A 16,097-nucleotide genomic window follows, 5' to 3' on the forward strand; every position below is an offset into this window, starting at 1 on the left:
CTAATGTTGTTCTACCGTTTAAGAAAGGCTGTAAGGATAAACTGGGAAATTATAGACCAGTGAGCCTGACATCAGAAGTGAGAATGTTTTTGGAAATAATTCAAAGAGACCAGATATATGAGTATTTGGTTAGATAGGGACTGATCAGAGATAGTCAGCATGGATTTGTGCATGATAGGTAATTTCTAACCAATCTTATGAGTTTTTTGAGGAAGTTACAAAGAAAGTGGATGAAGGAAAGGCAGCAAATGTTGGCCACATCAGCTTTAGTAAGTCATTTGACAAAGTCCCACATGGGAGATTGGTCAAGAAGTTGCTTGGCATTCAAGATAAGGTAGTAAATTGGATTAGACAATGGCTTTGTGGGAGAAGTGGGAATAAATGGTTGCCTCACTGACTGGAGGCCAATGACTACTGAAGTGCCTCAGGGATCGGTGCTGGTTCTGTTGTTGTTTGTCATCTATACCAATAATCTGGATGATAATGTGGTTAACTGGATCAGCAAATTTATGGATGACACCAAAACTGGGGTTGTATGGACAGTGAGAAAGACTATCATGGCTTACATCGAGATCTGGACCAGCTGGAAAATTGGGCTGAAAAATGGCAGATGAATGTAATGCCGATTTTGCACTTCGGTAGGACCAGCCAGGGTAGGATTTACACAGTGAACTGTAGGGTACTGAGGAGCGTGGCAGAAAAAAGGGATCTGGGAATACAGGTCCATCATTCACTGAAAGTGACAGCACAGGTAGATAGGGTTATGAAGAAAGCTCTTGGCACATTGGCCTTCATAAATCAAAGTTCTGAGTTCAGGAGATGAGATATTATGTTGAAGTTGTATAAGACATTGGTAAGGCCTAATTTGGAGCATTGTGTTCAGTTTTGGTCACTATTTCTCAGAATGTAGAAGACTGAGGGGAAAATTTGATAGAGGTATACAAAATTATGAGGAGTAGAGACAGGGTAAATGCAGGGAGGCTTTTTCCACTGAGGTTGGGTGGGACTACAACTAGAGGTCATAGGTTAAAGGTGAAAGATTTAAGGAGAATATGAGAGGAAACCTTCACTCAGTGTCGTAAGAGTGTAGAACAAGCTGCACGTGAGCTCTCAGATGTTGAAATAGCAACTGCATACACCACCTCTGCCAGCATCTCTTCCCATACTCTCATCAGCCTCTTGAGTGAAGAAATTCCCCATCATTTTCACCTTTAAAAATTCCTTGTGGGTAGAGTTAAGAAACTGCAAGGGGAACTGCCAAGACCCTGATGGGAATTTTATACAGGCCTCCGAACAGTAGCCAGGATGCCAGCTACAAATGACAATGGGAGATAGAAAAACCTTGTCAAAAGCACATCGTTACCATAGTCCTGGGGGACTTCAATATGCAGGTAGATTATGAAAATTAGGTTGGTGCTGAATTCCAAGGGAGAGAATTTGTAGAATTTGCCTATAAGTTAGCTTTTTAGAGCAGTTTATAGTTGAGCTGACTAGGGGTTCAGCTATTCTTGATTGTGTTGTGTAATGAACCAGATTTGATTAGGGAGTTTAAGGTAAATGAACCCTCAGGAGCCTGTGATCATAATATCATAGAATTCACCCTGCAGTTTGAGAGGGAGGAGCTAAAGTCAGATGTATCAGTATAACAGTGGGAAAAAGGGAATTACAGAGGCAGAAGTCGATTTGAATTGAATACCAGCAGGGCTGACAGCAGAGTAGCAATGGCCGGAGTTTCTGGGAACAAGGCACAGAATAGATACATCCCTGTGGTGAACTATGTGCCTGTCGGGACACGCCCCTGCTGACTGCTCCTGTGGCTCCTCCCACAGGCCCCTGTATAAAGGAGACCTGCGGCCTGACGCTCGGCCTCAGTCTCCAGGACCTTGTATGATAGACACTCACTCCTGGTTCCTTCTTCCAGTCAATAAAAGCCGATATCTCGCCTACGTCTCAGTGTGAGTTATTGATGGTGCATCAATCCCAAAGAAGATGAAGTATTTTAAAGGCAGGATGATGCAAGTGTGGCTGACAAGAGAAGCCAAGGCCAACATAAAAACAAAAGAAAGGGTATATAATGGAGCAAAAATTAATGGGAAGATTTTAAAATCCAACAGAAGGCGATTGAAAAAGCTGTAAGGGGGGAAAAGATGAAATATGAAGGCAAACTAGCCAATAATAAAAAAAACAAAAGTTTTTTTCAGATATTTAAAGAGTAAAAGAGAGGTAAGAATAGATATTGGACCATTGGAAAATGACACAGGAGAGGTAGTAATGAGGGAAAAAATGGTGGTCAAACAAAATCAGTATTTTGCATCAGTCTTCACTGTGGAACACACAAGTAGAATGCTGGATGTTTCAGAGAGTCAGAGAACAGAGTGAATGTAGTTGCTATGAATAGGGGAAGGTGCTTGGGAAACAGAAAGGTCTGAAGGTAGACACGTCAGCTGGACCAGATAGACCAAATAGATCAAGGGTTCTGAAGGAAGTCGCTGAAGAGATTGTGGAGGCATTAGTAATGATCTTTCAAGAATCAATTGAGTTTCCAGTTCTGGAGAACTGGAAAATTGCAAATGTCACTCCACTTTTCAAGAAGTGAGAAAGGCAGAATAAAGAAAATGATAAGCCAGTTAGCCTGACCTCAGTAGTTGGGAAGATCTTGGAGTCAATCATTAAGGATGTTCTTTCGGGTGTTTGGAGACACATGGTAAAATAGGCCAAAGTCAGCATGGTTTCCTGAAGGGAAAATCTTACCCTGACAAATCTGTTAGAATTCTTTAAGGAAATTACATGTAAGATAGACAAAGGAGAATCAGTGGATTGGAAAATCTTGCCTGACAAATCTGTTAGAATTCTTTGAGGAAATTACAAGTAGGATGACAAAGGAGAATCTTGGACTTTCAGAAGGCCTTTAACAAAGTGCCGCACATGAGGCTGCTTAACAAGGTAAGAGCCCACATTATTACAGAACAGATATTAGCTTGGAAATTCAAATTCAATAGGTTTCAATAAGATCTTCCCTCAATAGAAACACAGAAGACCTACAGCACAATACAGGCCCTTCGGCCCACAAAGTTGTGCCGAACATGTCCCTACCTTAGAAATTACTAGGCTTACCTATAGCCCTCTATTTTTTTCTTCTAAGTTCTAGTGAATGCAGCCTCCAGTTACACGCAAATAATCAGTTAATAAGTTTGGCACAAAGTTCTGCTGGATGTGATAGGCCAAAGGGCCCATTTCTCACTCTATTCTATGACGTTATAAATTTATCAGTCTCTCTTCTGAATGCCATCCGAGGATCCAGGAAAAGAGGCTTCCATTTTCCTTTCATCCATGTTCCTATATGAATTTCTATTGTGTTCCTAATGCACCTGCCTCTACCACCACCAATGGCAGCACATTTCAAGCCCCCCCCCCCACCCGCTCTCTGCTGGAAAAATGTACCTCTGACCTCCCCCTATACTTCCCTCAAATCACCTTAAAATTATGTCCTCATATTATTCAGTTCCATTCTGGGAAAAAGGTGCTGGCTGTCCACTCTATCAATGCCACTTCTTGGCTTCTATTAAGTCATGAATCATCGTTCTTTGCTACAAAGTGAAAAGCCCTAGTTCACTCAATATATAAGACATGCTCTCTCATCCAGGCAGCATCCTGATAAATCTCCTCTGCAACCCCTCTAAAATCTTCCACATCCTTCCGACAGTAAGGGAGTTACAGAGGCATGAGAGAGGAGCTTTCCCAGGTGGATTGGAGAATACTGGTGGGAATGGCGACAGAGCAGACATGGCTGAAGTTCGTGGGAATAGTTCACAAGGCGCAGGATAGATAAGTCCCACAAAGGAATAAGTTCTCAAATGGCAACCAAGGCTGACAAGGGAAATTAAGGACTGCATAAAAGCCAAGGAAAGGGCATAAAAGGTAGCAAAAGTGAGTGGGAAATTGGATGATTGGGAAGCTTTTAAAATCTAATAAAAGGTGAACAAAAAAGCTCTAAGGAGGGAAAAGATGAGATATGAGGGCAAAACTAGCCAATAATATAAAGCAGGTTACTGAAAGTTTTTTTTCAGTTATATAAAGAGTAAAAGGGAACTGAGAGTTGATATTAGACCACTGGAAAATGATGCTGCTGAGGTAGTAATGGGCGCAAAGAAATGGCAGATGAAGTTAATGGGTACTCTGCATCTGTCATCACAGTGGAAGATAATAGCAGTGTGCCAGAGATCCGTGAGTGTCAGGGAGCAGGAGTGAGTGTCATTGCTATTTCAAAAAAAAAGTGCTAGGCAAACTGAAAGGCCTTAAGGTGGATAAGTCACCTGGACCAGATGGACTACATCCCAGAGTCCTGAGAGAGGTTGCTGGGGAGATAACGAATACATTGGTCACCTTTCAAGAATCACTTGATTCTGACATTGTCCCGAAGGACTGGAAAATTGCAAACATCACTCCACTCTTTAAGAAGTGAGGAAGGCAAAAGAAAAGAAATTATAGGCCAGTTAGTCTATCCTCAGTGCTTGGGAAAATGCTTATTAAGGATGATGTTTCGGGGTACTTGGAGACTAATGATAAAATAAGCCAAAGTCAGCATGGTTTCTGTAAAGGGAAATCTTGCCTGACAAATCTGTTAGAGTTCTTTGAGGAAGTAACAAGCAGGGTGGACAAAGGAGAGGCAGTGGATGTCATTTACTTGGATTTTCAGAAAGCATTTGATAAGGTGCCACACATGCTTAATAAGATAAAATCATATGATGTTACAGGAGAGATACTGGCATGGATAGAGGAATGGCTGACAGGCAGGAGGCAGTGAGTGGGAATAAAAGGGGCCTTTTCTGGTTGGCTGCTGGTGTTCCTCAGGGGTCAGTAATGGGACTGCTACTTTTCACATTGTTTGTCATTGATTTGGATAATGGAATTAATGGCTTTGTGGCAAAGTTTGCAAATGATACAAAGATAGGTGGAGGGGTAGTGCTGGGAAAACAATGTGATTGCAGTTGGATTTAGACAAATTGGAAGAATGGGCAAAAAAATGGCAGATGGAATACAGTGTTGGGAAATGTATGATAATGTATTTTGGTAAAAGGAACAATAGTGCAGAGTATTATTTAAATGGGGAGGAGGTTCAAACATCAGAGGTGCAGAGGGACAGGAGCCCTTATGCAAGACTCCCAGAAGGTTAATTTAGAGGTTGAGTCAGTGGCAAAGAAGGCAAATATAATGTTGGCATTTATTTCAAGCGGAATAGAATATAAAAGCAAGGAGATAATGTTGAGGCTTTATAAGACACTAGTCAGGCCGCACTTGGAGTATTTTCAATAGTTTTGGGCCCCGTATCTCAGAAAGGATGTATTGTCATTTGAGGGAGTCCAGAGGAGGTTCACGAGGATAATTCCAGGAATGAAGGGGTTAACATATGAGGAACATTTGGCAGCTTTGGGCCTGTACTTAATGGAATTTAGAAGAATGTGGGGGATCTCATCGAAACCTACCAAATGTTGAAAGGACTAGATAGGATGGATGTGGAGAGAATGTTTCTTATGCTGGGGGTATCCAGAACCAGAGGGCACAGCCCCAAAATTGAGCAACTACCTTTTAGAACAAAGGTAAAGAGGAATTTGTTTAGCCAAAGTGTAGTGAATCTGTGGAATGCTTTGCCACAGACTGTTGTGAAGGCCAAGTCCGTGGGTATATTTAAAGCAGAAGGTGATAATTTCCTGATCAGTTGGGGCACCAAAGGATATGGCGAGAAGGCAGGTGTATGGGGTTGAATGGGATCTGTGATCAGCATGATGGAATGGTGGAGCAGACTCGATGGGCTGAATGGCCTAATTCTGCTCCTATGTCTTATGGTCTTATGTTCCTCTGGTGACCAGACTCAAACACAAAACTCCAGATGTCATCTGACCAGGATTTTATAGAGAGCTTAAAACATTACAGCACAGTATAGGCCCTTCAGCTCATGATGCTGTGCCAACTTTTAACCTACTCTAAAATCAGTCTGCCGCTTCTCTCCTACTTAAAACATTGTATCCTGCAACATTTCCTCGTGGCTCTCGAATTCAATCCCCTGAATAACTCATTGGAGGTTGAGGCACTGATAGTTCCTCACAGCTGCACTAGCTGTTCTTGTATCTAGTCATTAAAGTCAATCGCACGGCCATTCGCTGACGTATTTCCAAGCCCCCCTCCCCCTGCACTATTCCTGCTTCCCCATTAACACAGAGACCCGGACGTCAGCAGCTGAAGTGACTGCACCCTGTGCCCCAGGGATACAGAGATGCTTTCAAATGCCGATTTAAGATGTCTGCTTAGATTTAATGCTTGAGCTCTTGCTCTTGTGTATCAAATTGACAACCCTTGGTGCCCGAGGTGGTAGCAGTACTAATTGAGTAACTAACTTTAAATGGGCATGTGTATATACACGTGTTCACACACACACACACCAATGATCTCCAGTTCTAGTATCTCCCAACCTCAATGCCTGCTTGCATTTACCCTATCTATAATCCTCATAATTTTGTACACTTCTATCAATTCTCCTCTCATTCACCCATGCTCCAGGAAAAGAATCCTGGGCGGTTCATGTCCATTCCCTGTAAATCATGACCTGAAGTCTTGACAAAACCCTTATAGATTTTCTCCGTACTTTTTCAGTCTTATTGATATAATTCTTGTAGATATCAGTTAAACTCCAACTGGTGTGGCAGATTTTCCAGGTTATCGAATGGACTATGGCTGCTGAAATTTCGAAGTTTGTAATTTTTTATCCAAGTTAATGTATGTCAACGTATACTATCCTAAGGCTCATTTTCTTGCAGGCATTCACAGTATAACAAAGAAATACCATAGAAACAATGAAAAACTACACACAGACTGACAAGTGACCAATGTGCAAAAGAAGACAAGTTTGCAAATAGAAAATGAATAATTCTGAGAACATGATTTGTAGAGTCCTTGAAAATGAGTCTGTAGGTTATGGTGTGGTGAGTGAAGTTACTAATGGTTGTAAGATAATAGCTGTTTCTGATCCTACTGATGTGGGACCTAAGGATCTGCACCTCATTCCCGATGGCAGCAACAAGAAGGGGGCCTGGCTTGGACAGTGGGTGTCCTTAATGGTGGATGCTGCTTTCTTATGGCAATGTTCCTTGTAGATGTGTTCAGTGGTGGGGAGGGCCTTTCCTGTGATAGACTGGGCTGTATCCACCAATTTCTGTAGGCTTTTTCATTGTTTTCTATTCCAATATAAAATTCCAGCTCACATTTAATACACCTGCCTTTAGATATTACAGAACAGTATAAGTTTAGAGAGCACGGCAAGCAGTACTCTGGTTAGATTAAAGGGAGCCAAGCACTGGTGAGTTTAACAGGATCATGGAAAATAGTACACAGAGTTTACAGGATGTGTGGGAAACAGGGTGCAAGCGAATTTACAAAGAATAGAGGGAATGGGACACAGGTGAGTTCACAAGGAATGTGGGAAATGGGCCCCAGTGAGATCTTCAGCATAGAAACAAGTCCTTCGGCACATTGTTCTGTGCTAACCATCATGCCTCTCTTTATCGATTTCACTTGCCTGCTTTAATTGAATATACTCTATGCCCTGCTCATTCATGTACAGGTCAAGATATTTCTTAAATGCTTGTATATAAAAGGTTATCAGATTTTATGTATGAGTTCTTGATCCACAGTTCTCGCTTTACCAACTAGCAGTAGTTTCTCACACTAGATGCTGGAGGAGCTGCTGTCTTTTGTGTTTTGCTCCAGCTCACTTTCTAGGACTCTGTAACTCACATTCTCACTGTTAGTTATGTACTATTGGTATTTGTATGGTTTTTCTTTCTTTGCACATCGGTTGTTGTCAGTCTGTGTGTCGTTTTTCATTGATTCGAGTATATTTCTTTGTCCTACAGTGAATGCCGACAAGAAAATGAATCTCAGGATAGTATATGGTGAATATATGTACTTTGATAATGAATTCATGTGTTGCTCAAGATTTGCAGCATTTGCCAAATCTCGTTTGTAGATGTAGTTTCTCTCTGCGTATCCTAGTAGTTCACCAGAATATGTTGAAAACTTAAGTGATATTCCAAACATAACTTGGTAAAAAAAATTCTAAGATGCACAGTCCGAGTTTGCATAATGGAGACATGAGATGCTAGAATCTGGAGTATGAAACACACTGGAAGAACCTGGCAGGTCAGGCAGCATCTGTACAGAGAGATAGATGGACCTTTCCAACCACCCCCTCCAACTGAATCCATCTGCCAATCATCCCAGTCCAACCCCTCCCTCTCACCAGTTTACACTGGCTACCTCCCCTCCTGTTCTAAATCTCCAACCATAACGTTGAAGCCATTTCCCTCCAGCAGCTTGTTTATTTTTGCCCTAATTTGTGGGTTCACTGTGGTCCTCCGCGGGTACCTGTTGAGGAGATCTGGTGGATGAGAGTACCTTCCCAGCACCAGACTTCAGGGCTGGTGATCTGCTTAGACAAGTCCCCTTTAAGTGTTACCAGAGCAGACACAGCGATGAAAATCCTGGAGGTGACACACGCTGCATCTGTTTTCGACATCTCTGGGCATTAGCCCATGGAATACTCGCAAGGAAAATCACCAAATGTATGCAACACACTGTAAGTCCCTCAGTTCCACGTTATATTTCATTAAAATCGAATCACGTAGTGTGCAAGAGTAAAAGTGGGCCCTCGCCATCCACCTTATAGGTAAAGGTATTTAATTCCGTCATTTAGCAGGTACTGAAGCTTAAATCCGCGCGCGTTGAGTGTGGGAATCACAACTGCGACTGGGGCTTCGACCACAAGTTAAATCTGGCGATAAGATTTTGATTTGATCCGTTTCTTCCACTTCCTTTCACAGCTGCACTGCAGAACCCGCAGCCATCAAGCCGGCGCAGCTTCGGCAGCTGGATGACGTCACTGTCAATGAACAGAGCCGTCAATCAGGCCCAGTTTCCACGGCAACCCTCGACGGCAGCGCTCTGAAGGTGGCGGCGTCTGCTGGAGCTCGCCAGGCGGACCGTGTAAATAAGCCAATTCTTTATCGCTCTTTACTGTGATCTGAACGCTAATTAATTAGCTCACGGGGCAAGGGATAGGACAGGGCTGTTTGTGCCTCATTCTTGCATCGTTGCAGACTGAAGCGAAATAATTCTGGTGGTTAGGTGTGTGGAAGATGGGGCTTATTGATGACCTTAGGAGAGAGGCAGCAATATGAGTTATATGGAAAGGTTGAATAGGTTAGGATATATCGGAGAACGGGGGAGATTTGATGGGTATGGATTAGTGCAAACCGAGTATTTTCCTCTGAGGTTAGGTGAGACTAGAATTAGAGGTCATGGGTTAGGGGTGAAAGGTGAATATTTAAGTGGAACATGAGCGGAACTTCTTCACTGAGAGGGCGGTGAGAGTGTGGAACGAACTGCCAGTGGAAGTGGATTCGATTGGAACAGTTAAGAGAAGTTTGAATGGATGGGAAGGGTGTGGAGGGAGGGTTAATAGGACTAGGCAGAATAACAGGTGGACATTGATTAGATCGGCCGAAGGGTCTGTTTCTGTGCTATTAGCACTCTATGACTCGAGGAGCTTAGCGATGTGGCAGGTGAAAAAGGAGCAAGGTTTTGGCGCAGTTCCTTCCACCACCTGATAACCGTTTCAGAGAGCAACGTGAATGATCAAACTGCTATCGGTAAGTCAACCAACGACCCAAGCAGGAGGCAAGAGAAACTGTTGACAGTTTAAATTATGACGGGTGAACAGGAGTCAGAAGCTGCAGTCCAATTATGTTTGAGTGTTGTTTGTATGAAATGAAGGATTCCTGCAGTGAATTGCAAGCTGCAATCCAATGGGAGAGAGCGGTTAGCATAATTGAATGGTCTGGAGCAAACGAAGCAGCAGCTGTGAGGTGACATGCTGAATTATTCCTCCAGCACGTTATTTGTTGCTCCAGATTCCAGCAGCTGCAGTTACAAAATGCCTCCAAACTCTTGGAGAAACTCAACAGGTCAGGCAGCGTTGGAGAAGGGAAATGGACAGGGTACACCTGGACTGAAAGAGTAGAGTATATAGGGGTGAGCTGAAGGTGTGGAACAAGATCTGGCAAGTGAAGTGGATCAACCTGAGGAGTGTGATAGATAGAGGAGGGGAATGGTTTTACTCTAGACAAGGAATTTCATCACATCCCGCTGTATGAGGCTATCAGGTAGGAACTTGGAAGCATAAATTGGGAACAGATGTTCTCCAGGAAATGTATGGAAGAAATGTGGTAAATGTTCAGGGGATATTTGCGTGGGGTTCTGTAGAGGTACGTTCCAATGAGACAGAAAGGATCATAGGGAACAGGAACTGTGGTGTACAAAGGCTGATGAAAATCTAGTTAAGAGGAAAAGAAAAGCTTAAAAAAGGTTTGAAAAACTAGGTAATGTTAGAGATCTAGAAGATTATAAGGCGAGCAGGAAGAAAATTAGGAGAGCCTGAAGGGGCCATGAGAAGGCCTTGGTGGACAGGATTAAGGAAAACCCCAAGGCATTCTACAAGTATGTGAAGAGCAAGAGGGTTAGATGTGAGAGAATAGGACCAATCAAGTGTGACAGTGGAAAAGTGTGTATGGAACTGCAGGAGATAGCGGAGGTACTTAATGAATACTTAAGTATTCACTACGGAAAGGATCTTGGCGATTGTAGGGATGACTTGCAATAGACTGAAAAGCTTGAGCATGTAGATATTAAGAGGATGTTCAGGAGCTTTTGGAAAGCATCAAGTTGGATAAGTCACCAGGACCGGACAAGATGTACCCCAGGCTACTGTGGGAGATAAGGGAGAAGATTGCTGAGCCTCTGGCGATAATCTTTCCATCATCACTGAGAGGTGCTGGAGGATTTGAGGGTTGCGAATGTTGTTCTGTTATTCAAGAAAGGAAGTAGGGATAGCACAGGAAATTATAGACCAGTGAGTTGGTAAGTTGATGGAGAAGATCCTGAGAAGTAGGATTTATGAATATTTGGAGAGGCATAATGTGATTAGGAATAGTCAGCACGGCTTTGTCAAGGGCAGGTCATGCCTTACAAGCCTGGTTGAATTTTTTAAGGATGTGACTAAACACATTGATGAAGGAAGAGCAGTAGATGTTAGTGTATATGGATTTCAGCAAGGCATTTGATCAGGTACCCCATGCAAGGATTATTGAGAAAGTAAGGAGGCAAGGGATCCAAGGGGATATTGCTTTGTGGATCCAGAACTGGCTTGCCCACAGAAGGCAAAGAGTAGTTGTAGACGGGTCGAGGTCGGTGACCAGTGGTGTGCCTCAGGGATCTGTTCTGGGACCCCTACTCTTCCTGATCTTTATAAATGACCTGGATGAGGAAGTGGAGGGATGGGTTAGTAAATTTGCTGATGACACAAAGGTTGGGGGTGTTGTGGATAGTGTGGAGGGCTGTCAGAGGTTACAGCGGGACATTGATAGGATGCAAAACTGGGCTTAGAAGTGGCAGATGAAGTTCAACCCAGATAAGTGTGAGGTGGTTCATTTTGGTAGGTCAAATATGATGGCAGAATATAGTATTAATGTTAAGACTCTTGGCAGTGTGGAGGATCAGAGGGATCTTGGGGTCCGAGCCCATAGGACAGTCAAAGCTGCTACGCAGGTTGACTCTTGTAGTTAAGGCATACATTGGCCTTCGTCAACCATGGGATTGAGTTTAAGAGCCGAGAGGTAATGTTGTAGCTATATAGGACCCTTGTCAGACCCCACTTGGAGTACTGTGCTCAATTCTGGTCACCTCACTACAGGAAGGATGTGGAAACTATACAAAGGGTGCAGAGGAGATTTACAAGGATGTTACCTGGATTGGGGAGCATGCCTTATGAGAATAGGTTGAGTGAACGCGGCCTTTTTTCCTTGGAGCGACGGAGGATGAGAGGTGACCTGATAGAGGTGTATAAAACGATGAGAGGCATTGATCATGCAGATAGTCAGAGGCTTTTTCCTAGGGCTGAAATGGCTAGCACAAGAGGGCACAGTTTTAAGGTACTTGGAAGTAGGTACAGAGGAGATGTCAGGGGTAAGATTTTTATGCAGAGAGTGATGAGTGCATGGAATGGTCTGCCGGCAGTGGTGGTGGAGGCGGATACAATAGGGTCTCCTGGCCAGGTACACAGAGCTCAGAAAAATGTAATTTCTAAATTAAGTACATGTTTGGCAGAGCATTGTGGGCAGAAGGGCCTGTATTGTGCTGTAGGTTTTCTATGTTTCTATGTATACAGTAGCAGAATCTGGGAGGCTCTGGTAATCTGTTTGAAGAATAAAAACAGGAAGGTTGTAAACTCTCAGCTGGTTGGGCAACATCTGTTGGAGAGAGAACTGAAGTTACTGGGCCTAATATGAGTATGTAAAATCATGAGAGGCAGAGCTGATGACTTCAAATACAGTTAGTACATCTAGCTTCCAACAGACCATGTGAAGGGGTTGGAGATGGAACTGGATGAGCTCTGAATCATTTGGGAGACTGAGGGGATGATAGACAGGACATACAGGGAGGTAGTTACACTCAAAAAAACGTGTTTATTTTCTGTTTAAATCCCGTGACTGTGAATTTTAGATTTTTAGGTGCTGAATTCTGTAGGAGTGAGTATAAATGTCTCTACCACGCTGGCCAATGCTGAGGTTACCAATATTTTCTCAGGGTGCGATTCTGAATTTGCTTAAACAGTGGAAGTATTTCAGAAAAGATGCAGGACACAAGAAACTGGGTGTCATCAGGAGGGTGAAAGCCAGTGCAGAGAACTCCTGTGGCCATCCCCCTCAACAATACCTATATCACTTTGGATACCATTGGGTGGGATGACCTAGCAGAAGAAAGTTACACACACAAACAAGAGAAAATCTGCAGATGCTGGAAATCTGAGCAGCAGGCACAAAATGCTGGAGGAATGCGTCACAGCACTCAGGTCTCTGTGGCTCAGAAAGGAAAGGGGGAGAAGTAATAAACTGTGCTGATTAGGGAACAGAAAGGAGGTTCTGTGGACAAGAAGGGGATTCCCAGGTGGGATATGTTGCCTCCCGCGTGCCAGGTTCTGGGACATCTTGGATCAATTCCTCAGCAATCTAAAGTGGGAGGGTGATCAGCCAGAGGTTGTGGTCCTTATGGTCACAGGTCGGAAGAGGGATGAGGTTTGGCAAAGTGAGTTGGAGAGTTAGGTGCTAAATTAAAGGACAGGACCTCCAGGGTTGTGATCTCGGGATTGCTGCCCATAAGACCTTATGGTATAGGAGCAGTGGCCCATCGAGTCTGCACCACCATTTCATCAAGGCTGATCAGATTTTCCTTTCAGCCCCCATCTCCTCCCGTCTCCCCATATTCCTTCATGTCCTGATCCGTGCCAGCTGTTAGTGAGGGCAGAAGTAGGAAGATCGTATAGTTTAACACTTGGCTAAGAGTTGGTGTAGGAGGGAGAGCTTCAGATTTTTGGATAATTGGGCTCTCTTTCAGGGAAGGTGGGACTGGTACAGAAAAGACGGTTTGCACCTAAACTGGAGCTGGACGGATATCCCAGTGGGAAGGTTTGCTAGTACTGCACAGGGGGTTGACAGGACCAGAGTGAGTGTGGAGGCCGATGTTGGTAAGGCCTCAGACACAGTCAGGAATCAAAAGGTTGAGATTAGTGTGACTATGTTCTGAGTTTCATACATTTCAATGCAAGAAGTGTCATAGGAAGGCCAGGTGAGTTCAGATTAACACCTGGAGTTATGATATCGTAGCCGTTAGTGAGACTTGGTTGCAGGAGAAGCAGGACTAGCTGCTCAATATCCAGGGTTGCATTGTTTTAGATGTGAGAAAGCAGGAGGGATTAAAGGGGGAGGGGTGGCCTTACTAGTCAGGAAAAATGTCATGGCAGTGCTCAGTCGGGGCAGACTGGAAAACTTGTCTAGTGAGGCTCTGTGGTTGGAACTGAGGAATAAGAAAGGTATGACCATGTTAATGGGGCTCTACTACAGACCACCCAACTGTCCCGGGGATTTAGAGGAAACAATTTGTAGAGAACACATAAAAAAGAAATCAGGAGGGCTAAAAGAAGGCATGAGGTTTCCCTAACAGACGAGGTGAAGGAGAATCCCGATTGGCCCTCTGGAAGATCAGAATGAGAATCCACGTGTGGCACCAAGAGACATGGGAAGATCTTAAATTGATTACTTTTGCATCAGTATTTACTCGGGAGATAGACACAGAGTCTATAAAAATGAGGCAAAGCAGCAGCGAGGTCATAGACCCTATACAGATTGCGGAGGAGGTGTTTACTGCCCTGAGGCAAATCCCCACAGCCTGACAGATTGTTCCCTTGGATCCTGCAGGAGGCAAATCCAGAAACTGCCGTGGCCTTAGCAGAGATAATTAAATCACCCTTAGTGACAGGTGAGGTACCAAAGGACTGGAGAATAGCTAATGTTGTTTTGCTGTGGAAGAAAGGCGCTAAGAATAAACCAGGAAATTATAATCTGGTGAGCCTGACATCTGTAGTGGACAGGTTAGTGGAAGTTGTTTGAAGGGACCAGATATATGAGTATTAGGATAGACAGGGATTGCTCAGGGATAGTCAGCATGGTTCATGTGTAGTGGGTCTTACAGAGTTTTTTTGAGGAAATTACCAGGAACGGTGATGAAGTGGATGTTGCCCACATGGACCTGAGCAAGGTATCAAACAAAGTGCCACATGAGAGGTTGGTGAAGAAGGTTCAGGCACTTGGCATTGAAGATGAGGTTGTAAATTGGATTAGACATTGGCTTTGATGGAGAAGCCGGATAATGGGAGTAGATATATTCCTCTCTGCCTGTGACTAGTGGAGTGACACAGGGATCGGTGCTGGGTCTGTTGTTTGTCATGTATGTCAACGATCTGAATGGTGTAGATGTATCTGATCTGATGTTAACTGATTTAGCAGATAAGTGGATGATGCTGGAATTGGAGGTGTAGCGGACAGTGAAGAAGAATATCAAAGCTTGCAGTGGGATCTGGATCCGCTGGCAGGTGGGATTTAATGCAGGCGAGATTAAGGTGTTGCCCTTTGGTGGACCAGCCAGGGTAGGTCTTACACAGTGACCAGTAGGGCACTGAGGAGTGCTGTAGAACAAAGGGCTCTAGGAAATCAGGTCCATCATTCATTGACAGTGGCGTCACAGGTCATTAAGAAAGGGTTTTGGCATCTATGAAGGGTCTCAGTCTGAATCGTTGACTGTTTATTCCCTTCCATTGCTGGTCCCTGACGTGCTATGAGTGTTGCTTTGTGAAACAGGATTTCTTTTACACAGAGTGGTGGGTCCCTGGGCCTCCTGGCCAGTGCTGCTGATGGAAGCAGATATGATACGATTAAGCAGCATTTGGACAGAGGCATGAAGAGATGGGGAATGGAGCGATATAGTCCATATGTAGGCAGATGGGATTGGTTTAAATTAGCATCATTATTGGCACAGACATTCATATTGAGAGCTCTAGAATATAAAGCAAGGATGTAATGCTGAGGCTTTATAAGCCATTGGTCAGACCACATTTATGTGGCATTGGGCAGAGTCCAGTGGAGGCTCATGAGAATGATCCCAGGAATGAAAGGGTTAACGTGCGCTGAGCATTTGATGTTTCTCGAACTTTTCTTACTGGAGTTCAGAAAATGAGGAGGGGTCTCCTTGAAACCTTTCAAGTATTGAAAGGCCTAGATAGAATGAATATGGAGAGGATGTCTACAACCAGAGCACAGCCTCAGAATGAAGCCTCAGCCTCCTTAGAACAATGAGGAACTTCTTTAGCCAGGCTGTGGTGAATCTGGAATTTGTTGCCACAGACAGGGGCCAAGTTCTTGAGCAGTAACGACGTCAAAGGTTTCGGGGAGAAGGTGGGAGAATGGAGTTGAGAGAGATCATAAATCAGCCATGATGGAATGTGCACTGTCTCGATGGGCAGAATGGCTTATTTTTGCATCCTTGTCTTGTATCTCATGAGCGTAATGGACTGAAAGGCCTGTCCCTGTGCTGCACTGTTCTGCATACCTCGTTTCAGGATGAGTGACTTCCCAGAATCCGAATTATCAGCTGGCAGG

The 16,097-nt window shown here is 43.9% G+C and overlaps 1 protein-coding gene across 2 annotated transcripts in view; it reads left to right on the forward strand.

Moving 5' to 3' along the window:
* Positions 1–16,097, forward strand: part of si:dkey-91i10.2 (uncharacterized protein LOC555224 homolog) — a 303,051-nt gene that overhangs the window by 227,387 nt on the left and 59,567 nt on the right. Inside the window, exons 1-2 of one of the 2 annotated variants that reach the window (XM_059967656.1) lie at positions 8,186–8,629; positions 8,874–9,036. In XM_059967656.1, coding sequence (XP_059823639.1) covers positions 8,586–8,629; positions 8,874–9,036 — 207 coding nt within the window. In that variant the 5' untranslated portion in view covers positions 8,186–8,585. Of the gene's footprint in view, positions 1–8,185; positions 8,630–8,873; positions 9,037–16,097 lie in introns of those variants that run through there. The other variant, XM_059967655.1, reaches the window with a different exon arrangement.

The sequence above is a fragment of the Hypanus sabinus genome, chromosome 4 (assembly GCF_030144855.1).
Source record: "Hypanus sabinus isolate sHypSab1 chromosome 4, sHypSab1.hap1, whole genome shotgun sequence".
NCBI lineage: Eukaryota > Metazoa > Chordata > Chondrichthyes > Myliobatiformes > Dasyatidae > Hypanus > Hypanus sabinus.